The sequence below is a fragment of the Balaenoptera borealis genome (genome assembly GCF_965194805.1).
Source record: "Balaenoptera borealis genome assembly, chromosome: 20".
Taxonomy (NCBI): Eukaryota; Metazoa; Chordata; class Mammalia; order Artiodactyla; family Balaenopteridae; genus Balaenoptera; species Balaenoptera borealis.
Window position 1 is genome coordinate 46,210,972 of NC_138879.1, and position 24,992 is coordinate 46,235,963.

General features: G+C 38.8%; 1 protein-coding gene across 12 annotated transcripts in view; it reads right to left on the bottom strand.

Moving 5' to 3' along the window:
• The window catches only part of SSH2 (slingshot protein phosphatase 2), a 246,257-nt gene that overhangs the window by 51,115 nt on the left and 170,150 nt on the right, over positions 1-24,992 (bottom strand). For all 12 annotated transcript variants that reach the window (XM_082371839.1, XM_082371844.1, XM_082371840.1 and 9 more), the window contains 2 exons: positions 16,347-16,450; positions 10,828-10,892 (listed from right to left, as the gene is read on the bottom strand). In XM_082371839.1, the coding sequence (XP_082227965.1) occupies positions 10,828-10,892; positions 16,347-16,450 (169 nt within the window). The remainder of the gene's footprint in view (positions 1-10,827; positions 10,893-16,346; positions 16,451-24,992) is intronic.

Below are 24,992 nucleotides of genomic sequence, written 5' to 3' on the forward strand. Positions count from 1 at the left end.
AAGAAAGAATAAAAGGGGGAGATAAATGAAAGAAATCTGGCAAAATGTTGATGGTTATTAAAGTTGGGTAACGGGTTCATGCAGACATATTTTCTACTTTATATGTTTGGGAATTTTCTTAATAAGAAGGCTCAAAAAGATACTTTATAAACCTTAAAAATAAAGTAAAATGGCTACTAGTCAACATTCATTCAATTATTTACTCTGTATCTACAGTGTATATCATCAGAGCAGCCATGAGGATTCAATGGTGGAAGAGAGAGATATGGTTCCTGCCCTCACAGACTGCAGAGTCTAGACTACTCTTCTTTTTTTCTGTTAATAAAAAGCCAGGAAGATGTGCACTGGAGGCAGTATCCTCTGTATAACATACTCTCCCACCCCCATTCCTTATCTCAGAAGAGAAACTGTTCCAATCCTATCACCTGGCTCAAGAAATTTGTCACAAATTTGATAGAAATTTCTATTTGGAATTCTTTCAGTGCTACTCTTCTTGGAGTCTCCTCCTTCGTTCTGTCACTATTCCAAAAGTGGCCAGGCAAAGAAAAAAAAGAGACATCAAATGACCCACTTAGAAAGGCAGAGGTGAGTCTCTCCTGGCTATCTTTTCACCTCTATTCTGATACTCCTAGGAAAAGCTACTTGTAAGCACAAACACCTGAAGTAACTACATTAAGCTTGTCTCTAATAAAGAGCTGATAGAGCTGATATACCAAGAATGTAATTCCCACCATACTAACTCCATGTACCAGGTAGAGAGCTGTATTGCTGACTTTTATGTTCCATGAACATCACAGATTCATTCCATTTTAAGCTTCTTAGATGGAAGAATAGCACTTAGAGTCTTGGGATTTGATCATGGACCTCTAGATAGCACCTGCAGTTATTACTAAACTTTTACTAAACGGAAGTGGAGCTTTAATCAGGGGGTGAGAAGCCATGACATTAACTTAACACCTACATCCTAATTAGAAGGACAAGATCAAATTTTGTTTTTAAATTTATTTATTTTATTTATTTATTTTTGGCTGCGTTGGGTCTTTGTTGCTGCGCACGGGCTTTCTCTAGTTGCAGTGAGCGGGGGCTACTCTTTGTTGCTGTGCATGGGCTTCTTATTGCAGTGGCTTTTCTTGTTGTGGAGCACGGACTCTAGGCACACGGGCTTCAGTAGTTGTGGCACATGGGCTTAGCTGCTCCATGGCATGTGGGATCTTCCCGGACCAGGACTTGAACCCGTGTCCCCTGCATCGGGAGGCGGATTATTAACCACTGTGCCACCAGGGAAGCCCAAAATCAAATTTTTTATAAAAAATTTTTTTTGCAATGCCAGGAGACAGACCTGAGGCTTCGAAATTCCCTTTAAGCTTCAAGATTCTAGATTAAGGAAATAAATAAAAATTTAAGAGCCACAGCATAGAGAAAAAACTAATACCCACCCTGGTTTGAGGTCTATTTCACTCCTGTGTTGGGGAGATTGACAAAATCTAATAATCTAATTTGATTCATTAAGTCAATCAGAGAAATATAGTTTAAAATGGCAGTTTGCACATAGTACCCTAATATTAATTAGAATTGGCAGGAATTCCAATGTTTCCTCAGTTTCCAGAACTCACATGGAATAGATGACAAATAAGGCAACAATTCAGATACATTTGATTAAAGTTCTCATTGAAAAGGATACTACTGAAGTTTACTCTAATCCCCCAAATAAAATAACATTTTGGATTTTTTTTTAAAGTCTTTATTGGAGTATAATTGCTTTACAATGGTGTGTTAGTTTCTGCTTTATAACAAAGTGAATCAGCTATACATAAACATATATCTCCATATCTCCTCAACATTTTGGATTAAAAAAAAATATTTTTCTTATCTATCTATCTATCTATGGCTGCGTTGGGTCTTCGTTGCTGCTCGCGGGCTTTCCCTAGTTGTGGCGGGCGGGGGCTACTCTTCGTTGTGGTGCACGGGCTCCTCATTGTGGTGGCTTCTCTTGTTGTGGAGCACGGGCTCAGTAGTTGTGGCTCGTGGGCTCTAGAGTGCAGGCTCAGTAGTTGTGGCACACGGGCTTAGTTGCTCCATGGCATGTGGGATCTTCCTAGACCAGGGCTCGAACCTGTGTCTCCTGTATTGTCAGGTAGATTCTTAACCACTGTGCCACCAGGGAAGTCCCAACGTTTTGGATTTTAAAACGTGGCAGCAATAGCAACTGAGAAAATTATTCCAAGAAAGTCCATTTATTGCTAAATTTGGAATAGTACAAGTTTCAGGAGAACTGGATCCAGCAATCCTAGGTCTGAGAAGTCATCTCATTTTCTTTTTTTTTTTTTTTTATAAATTTATTTATTTATGTATTTATTTTTGGCTGTGTTGGGTCTTCGTTTCTGTGCGAGGGCTTTCTCTAGTTGCGGCGAGCGGGGGCCACCCTTCATCGCGGTGCGCGGGCCTCTCACTGTCGTGGCCTCTCTTTGCGGAGCACAGGCTCCAGACACGCAGGCTCAGTAGTTGTGGCTCACGGGCCCAGCTGCTCCGCGGCATGTGGGATCTTCCCAGACCAGGGCTCGAACCCGTGTCCCTTGCATTGGCAGGCAGATTCTCAACCACTGCGCCACCAGGGAAGCCCCATCTCATTTTCAAAGCTCATCTTATCAAAGAATGTTAAAACTTCCCTTGTTTAAATGCTTAATCTGATTATAAGCAGTTCACAAACCAATACAACAACTTCTGCTCAGCATCATCCAGCATCAGGAAATACTCCTCCTTAAGTTTACATTGCACCTTTGTCTTTAATCTATTTCCAACAAGAATCTTACATCATGCCCCTACATGCAGTGTGTATCCTGAGGGAAGCCACATTATAAAGTCCCAACGTTAGACAGGCAGCTCACGCAATCCATCAAGAAAGAAAGGTTTCAAAAGTATGCAAATATTAAATTCTAGCCAAAAGAACAAAGTTAATACCTAAAATTAAAATAGACTTCAGATGTGACACTAATGAACTAAAGAACACTGTCTTCAAAAGAAACAGAGCTTGAGGGAGTCTCTGGATTTTATTATTTTTTAAAATCTCTATGAAATTCTTTAAAAAAAGACCCTATGGGAGGACTTCCCTGGAGGTCCAGGGGTTAAGACTCTGCCCTTCCAATGCAGAGGGCGCGGGTCGGGGAACTAAGATCCCTCATGCCGCAGGGTGCGGCCAAAAAAAACAAAAAACAAAAAACAAAAAACCCCTGCAAACCCAATGACTTATATCTGTGCAGGCATTAAAAACAGATTTATTTACTGACATAGAAAGATACCCACAGGAAAGTTTGACAAAAGCAGGTTATAAAACAACATTTAGATTTTCACCTGTTTGTTAAAAAAAAAAAAAAGATAAAAAAGGCACTCTGTCATGACACATACTTTTTTTGTTCTTTCATTTCTGAGCTCAGATCAAGTACAGAAACCTTAATTGTTATAAAGGTCAGTAGTAAAATCTTTTCATCATGGCTCAGAACTGATTAGCCTTTCATACACACACTGCCCCTCCCCCCAATCTCATTCAACCACTGACAAGTCTTCAGTGATCCACCGTCACCTTGTAAGTACATAAGCCCATACTTATGTTTTAAATTACTTTATACTTTTGCTTCTCAGTACTACAGAGATCATGCATTAGGTAGACTGCAAGGTTTTCTGATGCTCAGATTTGGCTGTTTTCATCACTGACCCAGTTCAGTAAGAGCAGATCGCAGAGAATCAGACACATACTCTTACACGTACACTTAAGATTAGAAGGATACTCATCCAAAGAGTAAGAATGGTTTTCTTGGAGTATAGGATACAAAGTGATTTTTACTTTGCCTTTACGCCTTTCTGTACTGTCTGATTAAAAAAAAAAAAATTAACCCCTTTTTCTTTTTGGGAAAAAAAACAAAACCAAAAAACTCAATTTTCTTAAATTCTCCTGCAAATTACTCAAAAACAACTCCTAGTACCTTGTCAGCACCTCACTGCTAGTTAAAAACACTAGCTGAAGTTACTTTAAATGTTAGGAAAGCTCTTAATTTCCCAGTCTTTTTTTTTTTTTTTAATTAAATGGGTCTTTGATAATGTGCAAGAGTACTGTAAAACCACTGCCTTCATTTTTTCAGCTATGGTTTTCCTAAGTACTAAAGTTAACGCTTAAGATTGTATTTACAATGTAGAGCTTCCTTGGAGGAAAAATTAGTTTAGTCCTATTTTCAATGCTAAAGCAAAATGTGGGATTTAGTGCCTTTATTTGTTGTTGGGTTATTAAAAAAAATAAAAGCAGGAATTTCAGTTAACTATCAAACTTTTAACCTTATGCACAATCCCCAGAATGAGAGTTTCAGCATTTCAAATTTAACTCAAAACAAAAGGCTTTGCTTTGAGTCTACAAATGCTCCTTTCAGTTAGAAAAGTGCTAATTTGTCCAAAGTCACACAATGTATTCACTCATTTTCTTGAAGATGACTCACTCAATAATCTGAAACATAATGACTATGTGTTTGTAACAATTCAAAACAACTGCTGTAAAATGGCTTGTTGCTTGAACTCTGAATTAATTCAAAGGCGTCAGTTACATTTTTTGAATTTATATTTTATAAATGTAAAGGAGCTGAAGCTGCATACTTTAGCAGGAAAGAAAAAATTTAATTGCCAATTCTGCCTTCGTAACTGCTCCCTTATGCTTTCACAAGTCTCTTGTGGTTGAAATTATTTTAACATTCAGAGGTGCAATCCAAACTCTGGAATTTTATTAATGAGAAAGAGATAAATTGAGTGATAGACCTCAGCTTTAGCTCTACCAAAGCACATAATTTTTGGAAACTAGCCACAAATTTCTATCTCTATTTCTAATATATGCAAATGACCATTATTATGGGTTTGAGAGGGGTTGTTCTCAAAGTGTGACTCCTGGACCAGCACCATCAGCATCACTTGAAAACTTGTTAAAAATGTAAATTATCACTGCCTCCCGCTCCCCAAATCAAACTCTTCAGGTGGAGTCCAGCAAATGTCAGTTTAACAAAGCTCTGGAGGTGATTCTGATGTACTCTAAAGTTTGAGCATCACTGCTTTAAAATACTAATGCTGTAAGAACTGGACCCCACTTTTTTCACTTAAAAAGAAGTGTTTAAGATAGAAGTATATCAAGAAATATAGACAAGATTTATGTAAGTATAATGCTACATTAGGATTAGGATATAAAATAATTATGGAGGGATTTCTTATTTCAATTCCTTTAAATTTCAAAGTGAGTTTCTCAACAAAAATTAGTGGCCATGTCAAGAAGGTTACAGAGGCAGCATTCAGGAGAAAAAATGACAGAATCTAAACACAGAATGATCAGTGTAATTACCATACAGTTCAGAGGGCTGATCATCAACTTTCCAATCATTCATGTATTCTACTCATTATCTCTCTTCCCAGACACAAAGCAGAGATCGGCTATTTGGATTTCCACAGATACATTAAGTTCAATTTCCAAGTTATCACCTTAGCCCAGAAGGACTCGTCACCACGCACCTGGATTACTGCAATAACTACCCAGCAGGCTTCCTGATTTAAGTTGGCTGCCTCCTCCCCTCTATTCTGTATTAGCTTCTGAGGAATCTTTCTTAAATACTGTAGCTGTCAAGTGCTCATGGAACATTCTCCAGGATAGATCATATCTTGAGTCAAAATCAAGCCCTGGTAAATTTAAGAAAATTGAAATCATATCAAGTATCTTTCCCGACCACAACACTATGAGACTAGATACAGGAAAAAATCTGTAAAAAATACGAACACATGGAGGCTAAACAATACACTACTAAATAACCAAGAGATCACTGAAGAAATCAAAGAGGAAATCAAAAAATACCTAGAAACAAATGACAATGAAAACATGACGACCCAAAACCTATGGGATGCAGCAAAAGCAGTTCTAAGAGGGACGTTTATAGCAATACAATCCTACCTCAAGAAAGAAGAAACATCTCAAATAAACAACCTAACCTTACACCTAAAGCAATTAGAGATAGAAGAACAAAAAACCCCCAAAGTTAGCAGAAGGAAAGAAATCATAAAGATCAGATCAGAAATAAATGAAAAAGAAATGAAGGAAACGATAGCCAAGATCAATAAAACTAAAAGCTGGTTCTTTGAGAAGATAAACAAAATTGATAAACCATTAGCCAGACTCATCAAGAAAAAAAGGGAGAAGACTCAAATCAATAGAATTAGAAATGAAAAAGGAGAAGTAACAACTGACACTGCAGAAATACAAAGGATCATGAGAGATTACCACAAGCAACTCTATGCCAATAAAATGGACAAATTCTTAGAAAAGCACAACCTTCCAAGGCTGAACCAGGAAGAAATAGAAAATATAAACAGACCAATCATAAGCACTGAAATTGAAACTGTGAGAAAAATCTTCTAACAAACAAAAGCCCAGGACCAGATGGCTTCACAGGCAAATTCTACCAAACATTTAGAGAAGAGCTAACACCTATCCTTCTCAAACTCTTCCAAAATATAGCAGAGGGAGGAACACTCCTAAACTCATTCTATGAGGCCACTATCACCCTGATACCAAAACCAGACAAAGATGTCACAAAAAAAGAAAACTACAGGCCAACATCACTGATGAACATAGATGCAAAAATCCTCAACAAAATACTAGCAAACAGAATCTAGCAGCACATTAAAAGGATCATACACCATGATCAACTGGGGTTTATCCCAGGAACGCAAGGATTCTTCAATATAGGCAAATCAATCAATGTGATACACCATATTAACAAACCGAAGGAGAAAAACCATATGATCATCTCAATAGATACAGAAAAAGCTTTTGACAAAATTCAACACCCATTTATGATAAAAACTTTCCAGAAAGTAGGCATAGAGGGAACTTACCTCAACATAATAAAGGCCACATATGACAAACCCACAGCCAACACTGTTCTCCATGGTGAAAAACTGAAACCATTTCCACTAAGATCAGGAACAAGACAAGGTTGCCCACTCGCACCACTATTATGCAACATAGTTTTGGAAGTTTTAGCCACAGCAATCAGAGAAGAAAAAGACATAAAAGGAATCCAAATCAGAAAAGAAGAAGTAAAGCTGTCACTGTTTGCAGATGACATGATACTATACATAGAGAATCCTAAAGATGCTACCAGAAAACTACTAGAGCTAATCAGTGAATTTGGTAAAGAAACAGGATACAAAATTAACGCACAGAAATCTCTTGCATTCCTGTTCACTAATGATGAAAAATCTGAAAGAGAAATTAAGGAAACACTCCCATTTACCACTGCAACAAAAAGAATAAAATATCTAGGAATAAACCTACCTAAAGAGACAAAAGACCTGTATGCAGGAAACTATAAGACACTGATGAAAGAAATTAAAGATGATACTAACAGATGGAGAGATATACCATGTTTTTGGATTGGAAGAATCAACATTGTGAAAATGACTCTACTACCCAAAGCAATCTACAGATTCACTGCAATCCCTATCAAACTACCAATGGCATTTTTCACAGAACTAGAAAAAAAATTCCACAATTTGTATGGAAACACAAAAGACCCTGAATAGCCAAAGCAATCTTGATAAAGAAAAACGGAGCTGGAGGAATCAGGCTCCCTGACCTCAGACTATACTACAAAGCTACAGTAATCAAGACAGTATGGTACTGGCACAAAAACAGAAACGTAGATCAATGGAACAGGATAGAAAGCCCAGAGATAAACCCACGCACATATGGTCACCTTATCTTTGATAAAGGAGGCAAGAGAATACAATGGAGAAAAGACAGCCTCTTCAATAAGTGGTGCTGGGAAAACTGGACAGCTACATGTAAAAGAATGAAATTAGAATACTCCCTAACACTGTACACAAAAATAAACTCAAAATGGATTAGAGACCTAAATGTAAGGCCAGACACTATAAAACTCTTAGAGGAAAACACAGGCAGAACACTCTGTGACATAAATCACAGCAAGATCCTTTTTGACCTGCCTCCTAGAGAAATGGAAAGAAAAACAAAATTAAACAAATGGGACCTAATGAAACTTAAAAGCTTTTGCACAGCAAAGGAAACCATCAACAAGACGAAAAGACAACCCTCAGAATGGGAGAAAATATTTGCAAACGAAGCAACTGACAAAGGATTAATCCAAAATATACAAGCAGCTCACACAGCTCAATATCAAAAAAACAAACAACCCAATCCAAAAATGGGCAGAAGACCTAAATAGACATTTCTCCAAAGAAGATATACAGATTGCCAACAAACACATGAAAGGATGCTCAACATCACTAATCATTAGAGAAATATGCAAATCAAAACTACAATGAGGGGCTTCCCTGGTGGCGCAGTGGTTGAGAATCTGCCTGCCAATGCAGGGGACACGGGTTCGAGCCCTGGTCTGGGAAGATCCCACATGCCACGGAGCAACTGGGCCCATGAGCCACAATTACTGAGCCTGCGCGTCTGGAGCCTGTGCTCCGCACCAAGAGAGGCCGCGATAGTGAGAGGCCTGCGCAATGCGATGAAGAGTGGTCCCCGCTTGCCACAACTAGAGAAAGCCCTCGCACAGAAACAAAGACCCAACACAGCAATCAATCAATCAATCAATCAATAAGAACGTGAATTTCTAAAAAAAAAATGTTCTTTAAAAAAAAAAAAAAAAAAAACTACAATGAGGTATCACCTCACACCAGTCAGAATGGCCATCATTAAAAAATCTACAAACAATAAATGCTGGAGAGGGTGTGGAGAAAAGGGAACCCTCTTGCACTGTTGGTGGGAATGTAAATTGATACAGCCACTATGGAGAACAGCATGGAGGTTCCTTAAAAAACTAAAAATAGAACTACCATACCACCCAGCAATCCCACTACTGGGCATATACCCTGAGAAAATCATAATTCAAAAAGAGTCATGTACCACAATGTTCATTGCAGCTCTGTTTACAATAGCCAGGACATGAAAGCAACCTAAGTGTCCATCGACAGATGAATGGATAAAGAAGATGTGGCACATATATACAATGGAATATTACTCAGCCATAAAAAGAAACGAAATTGAGTTATTTGTAGTGAGGTGGATGGACCTAGAGTCTGTCATACAGAGTGAAGTAAGTCAGAAAGAGAAAAACAAATACCATATGCTAACACGTATATATGGAATCTAAAAAAAAAAAAAAAATGGTTCTGAAGAACCTAGGTGCAGGACAGGAATAAAGACGCAGACGTAGAGAATGGACCTGAGGACACGGGGAGGGGGAAGGGTAAGCTGGGACGAAGTGAGAGAGTGGCATGTACATACATACACTACCAAATGTAAAATAGATAGCTAGTGGGAAGCAGCCACATAGCACAGGGAGATCAGCTTGGTGTTTTGCATCCACCTAGAGGTGTGGGATAGGGAGGGTGGGAGGGAGACGCAAGAGGGAGGAGATATGGGGATATATGTATATATATAGCTGATTCACTTTGTTATACAGCAGAAACTAACACACCATTGTAAAGCAATTATACTCCAATACAGATGCTTAAAAAAAAAAAAATACTGTAGCTGTCCCATGTAACTTCTTGGCTCAAAAACCTCTAATGCTTCACTACAGATTACTGAAGAGGTAGAGGTACTAAAGGTATTAAATATCAGGGGGTCAGATAGGGAATGTAAATGAGTGGAGTAGTCCACGTGAAGATTAAATGGGTAGAAATACTTTTCGCTTTCCACAAAGAATCATACGCATCCCATTTTTACTTTCCTACTTTTATTAGATGTTTTACTATAAGGCAACAGTGAAGGAATGATGACAAATGGTGACACTTGGCTTTAGTGTGCAGGAGACAACAGAATACGTACAAATTACAGTAAATTAAGAACCCAGGCCACACTTATGCCCTCCCCCTACCAAGTCTAGCCAAGTTTTGCCATGTAAGAATAAGATCCCAGTGTTGCCAGAATTCTTGATTTTTGAAGAAAAGCCCCAAGTCTGGATTTCTATGTGAAATCATCCAGCTTTAAAATTCTGGCTCAGATTTAAAACAACGACAACAGCAACAAAAACCACTGTGTGGTCCAAACAAAACATATCTCTGGCCTGTGGACTGCCAGATTGAGACCTCTAGTTTGGAGCATTAAGTCCCTATTTGCCTGCCTTGTCTTTTGGTATCTTAACTTCCCTGTATTAACAACAGTCCCCATACTTAGGCAGCATTTTATACTCTTTGATATGCTTTAGTGTCCGTTTGATTCTCTCAACTGTGAGAGGTAGGAAAGAGATAAGGAAGCAGGCACAGACAGACAAAATGATTTGTCCAACATCACATGGTTGTCTCTAAGCCCAGGTCTCCTGACTCTGAGTCCAGCATAAACCTTTGGCCACTTTACTCTCTCCCTGTCCCTCTTATGTGTGCTTTTGCTTCAGTCATGCCCTCATCTAGAATGACTGTCTTCTTTCCTTCTGCCAATCTCATCATCTTTCAAGACCCAGCTTAAGCTCTACTGTCTATATAAAACCTTCCTCAACTAGGTTAAGTGGCCCAGTTTCTTTTTTCTGAATTTTAATTGGTGTTATGGTCAGTAACTTACAAACTGGTGCTCATCAAGTCTTGAACCAAATTATTTCACATCATTTCAGATTAACTCATATCCCCAGTTACATTCTAAGCTCTTTGATGATGGGGACATGTCATTCTTCTTTTCTATTCCACACAGTTTTTATGCTGGGACATAAAAATGACTGTTTAATGTTTGCTATCTTAGACAGTCTTTTGAGGAAGAAAGTTATAATAATACCTCTAACTTACCAGCCTGATGTTGTCTTCTGGGCGGAGTAATATGAACATTGCTTGGAGATGCTGTTGGAGATCACCTGGTGAAATTTACAAAACAAAGGATAATTATTCTCCATTGTAATGTTAACAGAGAGGATTCCTTCTACCCTAATAACTTGTGTAAAAGAAAGTTCTGGTTCACTGAGGGATTCTAATTAGACACAGAAATTGAGTGAGTGTCTTAATATGAATGGTAGACTGGATCTCTATACATTCACTTTTAAGTCTACACTACATTAAAATTTGCTTCGTGTTTGTCCTATGAAAGCTGCACTTGAAACCAGTCAGTTTTGTACCATGATTGATGTTGATGAGAGCGATGGTGCAATGTGTTGGGCAGAGAAAGCACTGGCTGTGCTTTCAGGCCCACTGAAGGTGGAATCAAGGGAATCTTGAAATTGGGATGTATGGTATACAGTGTTAGAATTATCTCTAACTTTTAAAAAGCTAACCATTTTGCCATTCTTATCTCTGTAATTGTGATATTCAGTTGCACTTAATCTAAGAAGAATTTTAGATTCCCCCCTAGAATAATGTCAACAGTTAAAAATGATTTCCACATCAGTAGCTGATATTAAAAAGACACTTTACTTATTAAATACTGCAGATCTCAAGGGATATATATTCTAGTGAACATATTATTAGGTGCTTTAAAATGGTCAATCAGGGACTTCCCTGGTGGCGCAGTGGTTAAGAATCAGCCTGCCAATGCAGGGGACATGGGGTCGAGCCCTGGTCCGGGAAGATCCCACATGCCGCAGAGCAACTAGGCCCGTGCACCACAACTACTGAAGCCCGCACACCTAGAGCCCGTGCTCCACAACAAGAGAAGCCACTGCAATGAGAAGCCCTCGAACCGCAACGAAGAGCAGTGCCTGCTCACCGCCAACTAGAGAAAGCCCACGCGCAGCAACAAGGACCCAACACAGCCAAAAATAAAATAAATAAATAAATAAATAATGGCCAATCATTATTTCAATCCTCACTTGCTTTTATACATTCTATAAAACTAAGTTAAATTTCTTTGTATTAAACTATTATAGATTTCCTCAATTTCCCTGTTCTGTACTAGAAAATCGGAAGCTTTGGCTAGTAGATAATTAGATAATGTGCTGTCATAAACGATAACAATCAGAGAACAAAAAAACTTCATTCCTGCCCAACCCTTTTTCAAGAGTCTAAAGTGAGTAATGTAGCTGCATAATCATGGATGCCACCGTAACCTGTTCTCACATTGGTCTTGGAATCTACATACATGATTTTCATCCACATAACTTCACAGCTGTTAATGATGAGATGAAATGCTGATATGTTCAAGAAGTAGAGAGAGACAGGAAGAAAAAAGAAGTAGGTTGGCAAACAAGTGTGTTTGTCCCTTGTGGCTTGTGGGATCTTAGTTCTTTGACCAGGGATTGAATCCAGGGCCCCTGGCAGTGAAAGTGTGGAGTCCTAACCTTAAAGAATAGTTTTCTTGCCTTTTTCTCCCCCTCATTTTACTGCTGGCTTCTGACCAATTCCATTATTGCAGAATCTTTCAACTTTCAAAATTAAGAGTCATTATGTTTGGCCATTCTACTATACTTCAAACCCAGAGACAGAATCTAAGTCTCATGTGCAAGAACCAGTGTGGGTTCACAGTACAAATCCAAGAGAAATGAAAACATATGTCCACACAAAAGACCTGTACACAAATGTTCATAGCAGCATTATTCATATTAGCCCCCAAATGGAAAAAACTCAATCGTCTATTAACTGATGAATGGATAAATAAAATGTGGTATATCCATACACTGGAATATTATTCAATCATAAAAAGGAATAAAGTACTGTTACATACTATAACATGGGTGAGCCTTGAAAGGGGCCATGTCTCAAGTGAAAGGTGCCTGTCTCAAAAGATTGTTTATATGGTTCCACTTACATGGAACACCCAGAATAGGCAAATCTATAGAGACAGAAAGTAGATTAGTGATTGTTTAGGGCTAGGAGGGAGGGTGGGGGATACAGGGAGTGACTGCTAATGGGTACTGGGTTGCTTTTTGGGGTGATGAAAATGTTCTAAAATTAGATTGCGGTAATGGCTACACAACTCTGTGAATATACTAAAAAAAAAAAATCACTGACTGTACACTTTAAATGGGTAAATTGGGTGAATAATATGGTATTTATGTCTCAATAAAGCTGTTAAAAATAAAAGAATCAGCGTGGGGAGACAAAGTGTTAGGTTTAAACAATGAAGAATGACTACAGTTACAATTGAGGTAAGCAGCTCAGGCTTTTGAAAAATTAAGTTTCCTTTTGTTCTGTCAGGACAAATAACCTGAAGAAAGAATTTTCAGGATGGAGAACTTCTAGAGGAGAAACATTTCTGGGCAAACAGCAGCCCTAAGACTCCACTCCAAGCACTACTGGCCCAAAGATCTAGCTGGACCTTCTTAGAAGGTCCGACAAAAGTCAGGGAGCCCTACCCCTACAGTAGGGCTTCTTACGTGAGCTGGGTATGTGGAAGCTCAGGTTTGCTAGTGGTGAAAAGTACTGCCATGAGGTATTTCCTCTTGGGAAACTGTCCTTCACAGAGACTAATAGAGGCAATATACCCATACCATTAAGATCCTTTTCCTACATTTTGTTTTCATAGACTTCACTGCTGGTAGCCAAGTTTTAGACTTCAGTTTGATTTTAAAGACTTTTGGTTGTTTCTCTTTAAAATGTTAGCAGACATTCACTTATAATATCACTTTTTGGTTACAAAAAAGTACTTGGATATTTTTAATGAAGCCCAGATAAAATTCTAACTCATTCGTTCAAGAAATATGCATAAGAAAGTACAATTAGACAGAGTAAGCCCTTGATCTGCTCACAATTCTGCCATCATCTTTCAGTTACTGCGGGCTCAGCCAAGGGAGCTCCAGCTTAAGTGAAGGTATGGCTCTGTGAGCTGCATTTATACTCACACTGCCTCATCTGCTCTGGTCTGGATCACAAGTAAAGTCCATTCATCTTGTGTTAAATCTGCTTTTCTTTTTGGTATGGAGAAAGCTAAGTGAACAAGGTCAAGTAGAAACCTGGGTGGCAGCTGAGTGTGGAAGTCTGACCAAAGAAAAAGACCAACCAGGGCCAGGAGCTTTAAAAGCCACTGACCCCACTTACTATTACATGCCACAGAGCAATTTGCCTAACATCTTAGTCAGACAAGCTGGATTTAAACCAATATTTTGTCTTCTTTTTACTGTGATAAATATCCACACCAAACAGAAACACAAAGCTCAGCTGGGTCTACTTCCTCTGTGCATTCAAGTTTTGGTGGGGGTGGGGAGGAGTTTCCCCCTTGACTCTGGTGGTTGGCATTGAAGAGGAAGGGTTTTAGAAAATGCAGTACAAAGTTAATTTTCCAAAGAGTTTTTTCACCTGCCCCTTTTAAAAATTTTCCATGGCTGGAGAGTTTTGGTAGTAGGATAATACTGTCCAATGAGATGGATTATAATTCTGAGCTGCTACATTTGGAACTAGATGAAGGTCCAAACAAGAAGCAGGGCAGCCACTAAAATAGCTAAGATTACCTGCACTGGAGTTAAACCCACTACTGGCTCAATGGGACCCAGTACTTCTGGCTTTCACCTCTGACCTACACACTCAAGGTTTACAGTCTTCTTTGTTCTCTTCTTAGTAATTCCAATTTCTTCCACTCCTGGACATCACACGTCATCAAAATGGCACATTTTGGACAATAAGCAAACACTCTTTGTATAGCACTGATTGGGATTTCTCTAATTGGTGTCCTCAGGACAACTGACTTTTTTTTTTCCCCCCAAAATGACACAAGTTAGGCTTGCTGTTAGAAGAGAGGCATAAGGCTGATTATCTTCCTTTAAACTGTGGATATGCTATACCTGGAGACCTCTTTCTCTAGACAAACTTTCTTCGATTCTTTCTTAACCTCATCACCACAATGCACCTGACTTTAGAGAAGTCTAACATATGGAAATATTAAATGTGTACACTACTGTTAGTGGGTGTGATACAGTGATTTATAATAAAAAATATATATATTTGGTCTTTGTCCAGTTCCTGGCACAGAGCTCTTAAAATCATTGGAATTTCTTTCTTTCTTTCTTTCTTTTTTTTTAACATCTTTATTGGAGTATAATTGCTTTACAGTGGTCATTGGAATTTCTTAAGTGATGTGGAGCAAAGAAGGTGTCTTTTGTTCTATTAATGACTTGACTCTATGAAAGCACCTAGGGATGGGGGCTGGTTGCCAGGGGAACCAACCATGTGATTAGAGGGTTGGAACTTCCTTATCTGCGCAGGGGAGAGGGGCTGGAAGTTCAATGGATCACCAATAGCCAACAATTGAATTAATCATGCCAGTGTAATGAACCCTCCACAAAAACCCAAAAGGGCAGGGCTCAGAGTGCTTCCAGATTGGTGAACACATGGAGATTTGGGGAGGGCATACACTCAGAGAGGGCACAGAAGCTCCATGCCCCTTCCCACATACCTTGCCCTACGCATCTCTTCCATCTGGCTGTTCCTGAGTTACATCCTTTTATAATAAGCCAGTAATCCAATAAGTAAAATGTTTCTCTGAGTTCTGTGAGCTGCTCTAGCAAATTAAACAAACCCAAGGAAGGGGTCATTGGAACTTCCAATCTACAGACAACCCGGACTTGTTGTGACTGGCACCTGAAGTGGGGGGTAAGGGGGGCAGCCTTATACAACTGAGCCCTTAACCTGTGGAATCTGACACTATCTCCAAGGAGATAGTGTCAGAATTGAGTTGAATTGCAGGACACCCAGCTGGTGTCTGAGAATTGCTTGGATGTGTGGGGAAACAAGCCTCACATTGGTACTGGGTGCAGAATATTAGTGGGTTATTTCAAAATCAGAGTATTATACTTATCTCTAAGTGAACATTTATTTGATGATTCCTTGTTTCTATAAAAGTCCTCTGAATTAAATTTCCAGTCTTTTTAGCGTGAATACAATCAAGAAATAGACTCTGGTATTTAAGAACTGGTATTTTAATATGTGATATGATAACTCTTGTTAACACAATAGTGCTACTGAATTTATTTATATTAGTAATATACCATATTAGTCTCCTCATAACATCACTAGAGAGCAGACAGAAAAAAAAAGTCATCTTTGGTTAATTGATTTTGCATAGAGTCTGAAGAAACATCTGAACATCTTTTAGCTGATTACCAAAACCTTAATTGAGATGTCACATAAGACTTCATTAGCGTATTTTTGTACCTGATTATTTTTCCAACAAAAATTTATTGAACATCTACTTCGTGTATAAGGTATTCTGCTAAGTGCCAGAAATATGGTCTATGAGAGCGAAAGAAAAGTGATTACAGCATAGTACAATGCTTTCTTTCACTATTACAGAACTGTTGAAGAAATGGCAATGAGGTAGTCAGTCTTTTAGAACAAAACAAAAGGCAAAGAAACCAAGAAAAGGAATGGCATATGTGGAGCTTTACCTGCATGCTTATTGCGTCGGTGGCTGATTCTTGGTGTGGATGAGCCATTTCCCCGTGGTAGAAAAAGGGCAGCACCTTTGACAGTTAGAAAGCTCTCGCTGATGCTATAAGGAAAAAGTAAAAATAAATAAATAAATAAACAAGTAATTTAAGGAAGAAAATCAAAGAGTAAGATGAAGACCGACTTTGGGATTATTTTCTCTTCCCTTTTCTAAAGTTCCAACCTCATGGGATGAAGTAAAAATAAAATCAAAAGAGCCTCTGATAAACAACAAGGTCCTACTGTATAGCACAGGGAACTATATTCCATATCCTGTAATAAACCATGATGGAAAAGAATATGAAAACGAATATGTATGTATGTGTGTGTGTGTATATATATATATATATATATACACACACACACACACACACACATACACACACACATATATATATGTATAACTGAATCACTTTCCTGTACAACAGAAACTAACACAACATTGTAAATCGACTATACTTCAATTAAAAAAAAAAAGAGAGACTCTGGTTACTCACACAGTCTTGTCTACTATAATTTTTCTGAAACAAAACTTACAATATTCTATATACATTACATGGTAGCAGTTAAGAGTGAAGGCTTTGGAAATATAAGGGTAAAGGCTCTGGAACCAGACTGCCTGGGTTTGAATCCTAGCTCTACTACTTCTTACTTGAGTGAATTTTAGGGGGCCTAAGTTTCTTTATCTATAAAACAGGGATTAATAAATAAATTGAGGTTGTTGTGAGGAATCAATAAGAATAAGAAGCTTCTTAGAGTGGTGCCCTTAATAAATATTAGTTTAACAACTAACAGAGCTAACAGATCTATGGTTATCAATAACTAATAGATCTATGGTTATCAATAACTAATAGATCTATGGTTGTCAATAACTAATAGATCTGTGGTTGTCAATAATGGTGTTTCAACAGCATTCTAATCAGACGTGAAATATGTTACAATACTTAGCTACTAATAATAGATCCAAAGTTTGCATAACAGACTTATATTTAAAATATACACACATCACACTAAAGCGTTACTCAAAATTTTACTTTCACAAACTTCCATTTCCATATGCATTGAAAAGGAGTAGTGCACAGGAAGTATGGTCAACCCATGGAGTTTGCCCTCCATGTTAACATCCTTCATGTGAATGACAGCTCAACAGAGGTGGGGAACTACTGCTCAGGATAGAAGCTATTCAAAATACAATTACTAGTGGATATGCACAGAAAACAGAAATTGTATCTAAATTATTTCATATCGACAGACTAAGCCTTTCAATGTTATCCACAGAATCCGAAAAGGATAGAACTTCTAAATCATTAATGGCAAAGTTTAGAAACACATAATGAAGGATTCCAAGATTGCTTGCGAGTACGCCATTCAGTGTTAGCTAATGTATTGTAAATTACACTGTGCTGCCTACTCAACATTTCCACTTGGAAAACTAATTGGTATTTCAAATTTACATTGCCAAAACTAATCTCTTGAGTCCCCTGCAAACCTGTTCCCTAGCCTCATCCACCCAAGTTGTTTGGTACAAACATATAACAGTCATCCTTGGTTTCTCTATTTCCAACAATATATATCTAATCCATTCAACAAGACCTATGAGATTTACTTTCAAATACATCTTGAATCTGCCCATGTAGCTCCATTACTACTCTGACAATGGTCCAGGGTACCACTGTTTTTCACTTAGACTACCGTTAAAAAGTTTTCTGTTAAGTGTTTTATTACAGAAAATTTCAGACATATACAAAAAAGTAGAGGTAATAATACATGAGCCCCCCACGTTCTCATACATTTCAGCTTCAATTCACGGGCAATTCTGCTTTTTCTATATCTTTACCTCTTTCGCCCTGTCCCTGAAGTGAAACTAACCCCAGACATTATATCAGCAAAAAGCCTCTAAACTGGTCTGTCTGCAAGTATTTCTGTATCACTACTATCAAACAGCAACTATTGCTATTATTATAACAGTTGCTATTACCAAACAGCAACCAGAGTGCTTTAAAATATACAGATAAATATCATATAATGTCACTTTCCTGCTTAAAACCCACCAACAGCCTCCCTTTTTATGTATAAATAAAACCTGAAGTCCTTAGCTGGGACCTGAAGGCCCTGTAACAGCTGATAAGAAGTTATTTCTCTGGTCTTATACCATCTCCCCTTTTGTTTACTATGATCTGGTTGCACTAGCCTTCTTTCTGTTTCTTCTATATTTCAGGCCCCTTCTCAGGGCCTTTGTACTCTTTGTTTTCTACTTGGGACACTTTTCTCCTGGCCTGTCACTATTTAAGTCACAGCTCCAATATCATCACCTCGCCCCCCATCCCAATCATACTCTATCCTGTTGTCCTGTTTTGCTTCCTTCAGGATATTTATCATAAGCTAAAATTATATTTATTCACTTGTATACTTGATTGTGGTCATCTCCCTATGATAGAATATAAGCTCCATGAAGAATAAGACTTTATTTTGCTCAGCACTGTTGTATCTTCAACACTGGAAATAGTGCCAAGCACATATTAGGTGCTTGACAGATATTTGATGGATAAATGAATTCATCCCAGGGGCTTTTTCCCCCCATACTCTTTTATCTGACCCATCCCTGAAACAGGAATTGTAATTTAGGACAAGAAAATAGAAATTCTGTAATCTCACAGGTAAAAAGTAATGATTACAGAATTCAATATATGTGGCAGATTACTGGGCTGTAAAATACAAATGTCTGATGATAAATTAATCGATTAAATGAAATTAAATCATCTCTATAACAGTTGTCAGTCCTTGATTCAATTTTACCGTTTAATCATGTGGCATGAAGCTGATATACCTTTAAGGTAACTTGCCAAATAGACTGGGACATGTCTTCTAAAAACAAACACGAGACTCCACAGAGGCCGCTTTAAAATTCTGCGTGCTGGTTGCCTTTGTTTTGTTTTGTTTTGTTTTCATCTTTAAATAAAGCATTGCACTCTTGTGGTCTGTTGCACAAGTCTTGTCTCTTGTTACATTCGTGGTATGCGCATGTCACCCTGCTGTGGGTCACTCTGTTTCACTCACATTACGGGAACAACCTAAAACAAAATGTCTGAGCGACAGGATGAGTGGGGTACACCACAGACAGGAAATGACATTCACACTTCTGCCAACACAGCAACTGTCTGTTTTACTAAATGAAAATATTTTAAAAATAAAGGCTAAATAGTCTACCTATCAGCAGGCAAGTTACAGCTATGGGCACTTTGGTTTCCAGTACACAAAGTGGTCTCTACATCTACTAAAGAAGGATATTTGTCGAGAGCTTATTTCAGTCATTCTTTTTGTGAGACAAAAGTAGTTTCTCTTTGACAAACACACCAACTTCCTGGTTTTTAGAGTTCTGGAATATTGTTCTTAGATACATTTGTTGCTTATGCTTTAAAGCATATTTCTTAAGTGTGTTCTTTAAAATGTATGTAGTGCTTTCACAAGGGGAGGACTGGGGTGGAGGACAAGGGCCCTTGGTTAACTCAAAGCTACCTGGAAAATTTCTGATTATAAAAGAAAAACCAGGAGTCAAAGTCATAATTGGTATAAGGGAAAAGATGCCGTTCTATTTGAGTCATTTATACAAATCTCAATAAACTTTTCTGATACAACAAAATGCACAGCAGGTCCAGCTGGGCCAGGAGACTGCCCTAGTAGGTGCGATCTAGGCCCCCAGAGAGTCATAGCAGACACATTCTGGATGGTACGATCAATCCTCTTTATTCTGTAGTCCCAGATTATGACTCCCCAGTTATCACAAAAGTGGCATAAACTGTTGATCACAAGGGGACCAGGAATGAAAGTGTAGCTGATTACAAAAAACCCTTTTCATCACTGAAAAAAAGTCAAAGTTCTATAAATGCTATCAAAGATGGGATGGCAACATGGTGGCATGGAAGTGAAAAAATAAAATTCGAAACCACCAGAGTTTAGGAGGATCAATTTCAACTTGAAAATTAAATGCTTTATTTGCATATGAAGAAAATAATATGTATATTTAATCACATGTACTTCAGTGTAAGGTAAAGGCTTAGTATATCTTGCTAGAATAGTGAGACATTTATGTAAATATTTGTCTTTCTGAAGCATCTGGCTAAAGATTCAATCAACACAGAGTTGGTCTCTAATTTAAAATCTAGAAAGGCAGATGAAAACTTTTACATGTTTTCTGAACTGACCAGTTATCTAGAGCCTGGCCCAGGAAAAGGAATGTTCCAGTAAATTCTATGGAGCCATCTGTATGTGATTACAGATGTCCAAGTTAAACACAAACCTCAAAGGACTTAAGAACCCCCATATTAAGGAAAACACAAGATAAAGAACATTCTCCAAATCTAAAGATGGAGAGTAATTAGCTGCTTGATGAGAAAATGACAAGGATCATCTTTCTAACACAGTGACAGTGACATTCTCCAGTTTTTATCAGAATACGTCTGAAGAACATCTCTTCTCTTGCCGTAAGATCACTTGCTCAACAAATGGAAAGTCATCCCTAGTTTGATGTATGAACTGAGCTAATAACAGCTAACTTGAGTAGATGCCAACTGTATGCCAGGCACTGAGCTAAGCACTTTACATTATTTCATTTAACCTTCACAACAATCTTATAAAGTAGGTACTATTTTTTACCCCCAGTTTACACATAAGAGACTGAGGGGCTCAGAGATGGTAAATTATCTGCCCAAGATCATACAGCTAGCTAGCAATCCTCTGAGCAAGGATTCAAACCAAGTTCTGACTTGAAAGCCCATGCTCTGAATCACTCTCTTATTATGCTGTTCTAGTTTTTTTGTTTTTTTATAAATTTATTTATTTATTTATTTATTTTTGGCTGTGTTGGGTCTTCGTTTCTGTGCGAGGGCTTTCTCCAGTTGTGGCAAGTGGGGGCCACTCTTCATCGCGGTGCGCGGGCCTCTCACTGTCGCGGCCTCTCCCGTTGCGGAGCACAGGCTCCAGACGCGCAGGCTCAGTAGTTGTGGCTCACGGGCCTAGCCGCTGCGCGGCATGTGGGATCTTCCCGGCCCGGGGCACGAACCCGTGTCCCCTGCATTGGCAGGCGGATTCCTAACCACTGCGCCACCAGGGAAGCCCCTATGCTGTTCTAGTTTTATGATATAGTTTATGTAAGATGAAACGCAATGTCTTCCCTACAGAACTTTTCAACAGCACAGAGTTTAAAAGTAGATACAGAAGTGAAAGAAAAGGACTGAAATCCATTCAGATCTCAACTCTTCTCATTCCTTTTTTGTTCCCCCTATCAAGGCCATGAACAGAAAGACTTTACTGAGGGGAACGAAGAACATCTGGCTGAGAGATGAATCCAGATGGGCTGGACAGTAGAGAAAAGAACTGGGAATGATAGTAGCATTTTAGTCTCAAAAATAGAGGAAAGAGTACTGTGTTTTAAATAATTTGGGGAAGCACTCTGTGCCAATCCCTCCCAATCAAAGGCACTTTGCAAAGCATGAAATTTGTTAACTGGCAGTTTCTTCTCAGGCAAAGTGTAGAGGAAAATGTCAACTAAGTGAAGAAAATACTTAACTGTTCTGAGGTTAGAATAACCTTTGAGGAATGTGGCCAGGGTGGTCATCCATGACCAGCAGGAAGGCCAAGGAAGCAAAACAAAGCAATGACACACCTGGCCAAACTGCTACATGTTAGTTTGACAGACATTCTTCTGCTTTACATGTAACACACGAGATGAAATGAATTATTCACTATGGGAAATCAAGTTTCATAAAGTGGGTGTAATGCTTTTACTTTAACATTAAAATGAAGAAAGTAGATTTTCATGTTTATAATGTTTCTAATGCCAAACTCTTGAGTTTGTTTGGCATTTCTGCTTGAAGCCAAAATTCATAGGTAAATTATTGTGTAATGTTGATGGCACAAAATGTAACTGCACAAGGTAAGCTAGTTAGTTTAGCATTTATGTAAAATTCAAATACACATAATCTGAACTGTTATATTTTTATCTTGAAGAATATTCAGTTATGGGAAACTTGCAAATACATTCCACTCTCCTAACAACACTCTCCCTTTCCTGATAAGCTTTCTCTGCTTATTTAGTTGTTTAATTTCAGATTCAAGGTACTAGGGCAGCTCTGTCAATTTCATTAGGTGGAAAGGAATTCATGTTCCCACTCAGTGTGACCACATCCCACAGAAAGGTAAGTTCATAATAAAAAGTTTCAAATATCAGACCAGAGGCCAAAGGACTACAGAGCTATCAATACTAGTACCTACTGAAAAAGTTTGGCTAAATCCAAAAAACAGGAAGGACAAAGTCACTGTGCCTTGATGGATGAAACATGGCTACAAAAGTCAAAAGCACACTTCAGGTAGTGAGAAAAGTTTGATTCTGTAAACCTAAAGGGAGAAAATCCAAACCCAAATATTGTATGCACTATTCTCTGTAATTAAACAATCCCCAACCCCATCTCCAACGTGCAGGCCATACGTTCAAGTGACAGTGTTGGAATGGCAATGGATACCTGGAACCCTCTCTGCACCCAGGACATAAACTCCCAGATACATGCCTATGAATGCAGGCAGCGGGATTTTTTCTCTATCAGCAGACAAGCAGAGGCTGGGGTACATTAGTAAACCAGTTATTGGCAAAGTGGATAAGAGCTTAAGGCAGTTCTTATTCATTAACTACAACCACCAGACCATTTTAGTTCCAGCTAATCTTCCTCTTAAACTCTGTTGCACAATGCCCAGCACAACTACCTTCAGATGCAGCTATTTTCCCCCCTTTCCTACTTTTCTACAATCTAAGAAGAAAAAAAAAAGGTCTGTCTGTTCAAGGCTGAGGGACAAATTCCATCAGGACTAATCTTCCCGGTCCTTTCCCTACAGACCATAAATTGTAGGGGAAAAAAACCCCAGAATATTCCTTTTGAATGTTCATTTACTGATAAGATCTTGTAACTATCCCATTTTTGCCTCAAACATGTGCATCTTAGAAATGTCCAGATAGAAACACAATCTAGGATCAATAATTTTACCACTGGCCATACAATTCAACCTTCCAATTTCTATAGATGGGGGCACATCTGAGTTGACATTTGTGGTTTCTGGCTGTCCAGCAATAGAGCTCTCCTTTCTAATTTCACCCTAGTCTCCTTTTGGGGAATCCCCCAAATGTGCCTGGTCACGGTGACCCTCCAACTCTGGAACTGCAAGGGGCCTTGCAGGAAGCTGGCATGTGGTTTAGGCCTGGCCAGTTGGAAACTCTCTCCTGAATCTCAGGCAAGTGACCCAAGTGAGTAGGGAGAATGGGGGATGGTCACATTCACAGTGGGGAGAGTAGCAAGGTATAGAACAGTCTACTCCTGCTCCTGGGCTTTCCCTGAATGCCCTTTGCTCCTGCCTGTTCTCTACGTTTGGTCTTCTAGTCTCCCATCCATTAGGTAAGCTCTGACATCCTTCTAAGAAATATTTTGCTTAAGATTGTTAAAATTCATTTCTGAGCTTGCGACAAAGAATCTGATACATTAACTGAAGTTCAGAGATGTGAATGACTTGCCCCAAGTCACACAGCTAGATAGCAGTGGAGCATAGACTAAGGCCCATGTCATCGGAAACCCAGGGCGGCGCTTTAACCCTTTATCTTAAGTTAGCGGTTACCATAACAGGACATATTTGCTGACTTAATAATTTGAAGCAATTAGAAGTTAAAAACACATCTGGTTAGTTCATCTAAAGAGAACAAAGGCAGGATTTCATGGCAAAGCCTGGTGTGATATTTGTTCTATTTTTCATGGTATCCTGAAAACAAAGTTCAGGTCTAGATAGGGAAATATTTAGACATACTCCCATGAGGCAAATACTTTCATGCTGTTTCTTAAAGTTGCTTCTTTTTTCTTTTTCCTTTAGTATGTTTGTTGGATATTAAACATTGCTTTAGAAAAATATCAAAAACTAGATGCCAAAAACAAGAAGTAAGGAGGACCATGAGGCCTATGCAGGAGGGCAAGAAAGCCTACATGGGAAAAGAAGTGGATGCCTGACCAGCCCTTGGTTCCTCTGCAGTCTTCTCTCAGACCAAAGGTGCTTCTTTCTAGATGCTGTCTGGTCACATACACACTTGACCTCCTGTCAGGGATTTAAAGTGTTTAGATTTTGGTTTGGAGTTTTGAAGTACTACCAAATAATGTAAGGTCAGAGCTGGAGGGCCCTCAGAGAGGGTCTAGGTCATGGCTCCAACTGGTAGTAGGCGGGCCTAATTCAGCACATTCTGTGAGACCAGCACAGATGTAAAATCATTTTAATTTTTGAATACCTTCGAGAAGAGCAGCCACTCTCTCCAGCTCCTCCAGGCGGCCACCACCCCTGGAATTACACTGAGCAGTCTGGCCCCCAAACACTTCTGAGTTTGAGCTAAGATTCGGAGACCAGAACTCCTCATGACACTACTGCCACATTCTAATCTCTGTCCCTTTGCAGCCACTCTACCAAGTCTCAGCCTCATCTCCAACATCGATCTGCCAATATTCCACCCACCCCTCCTCAGAGAAATAAAAACAAATATTCCCCCCTCCCCCCCACCTACCACCACCAAAAAAAAAAACAAACCC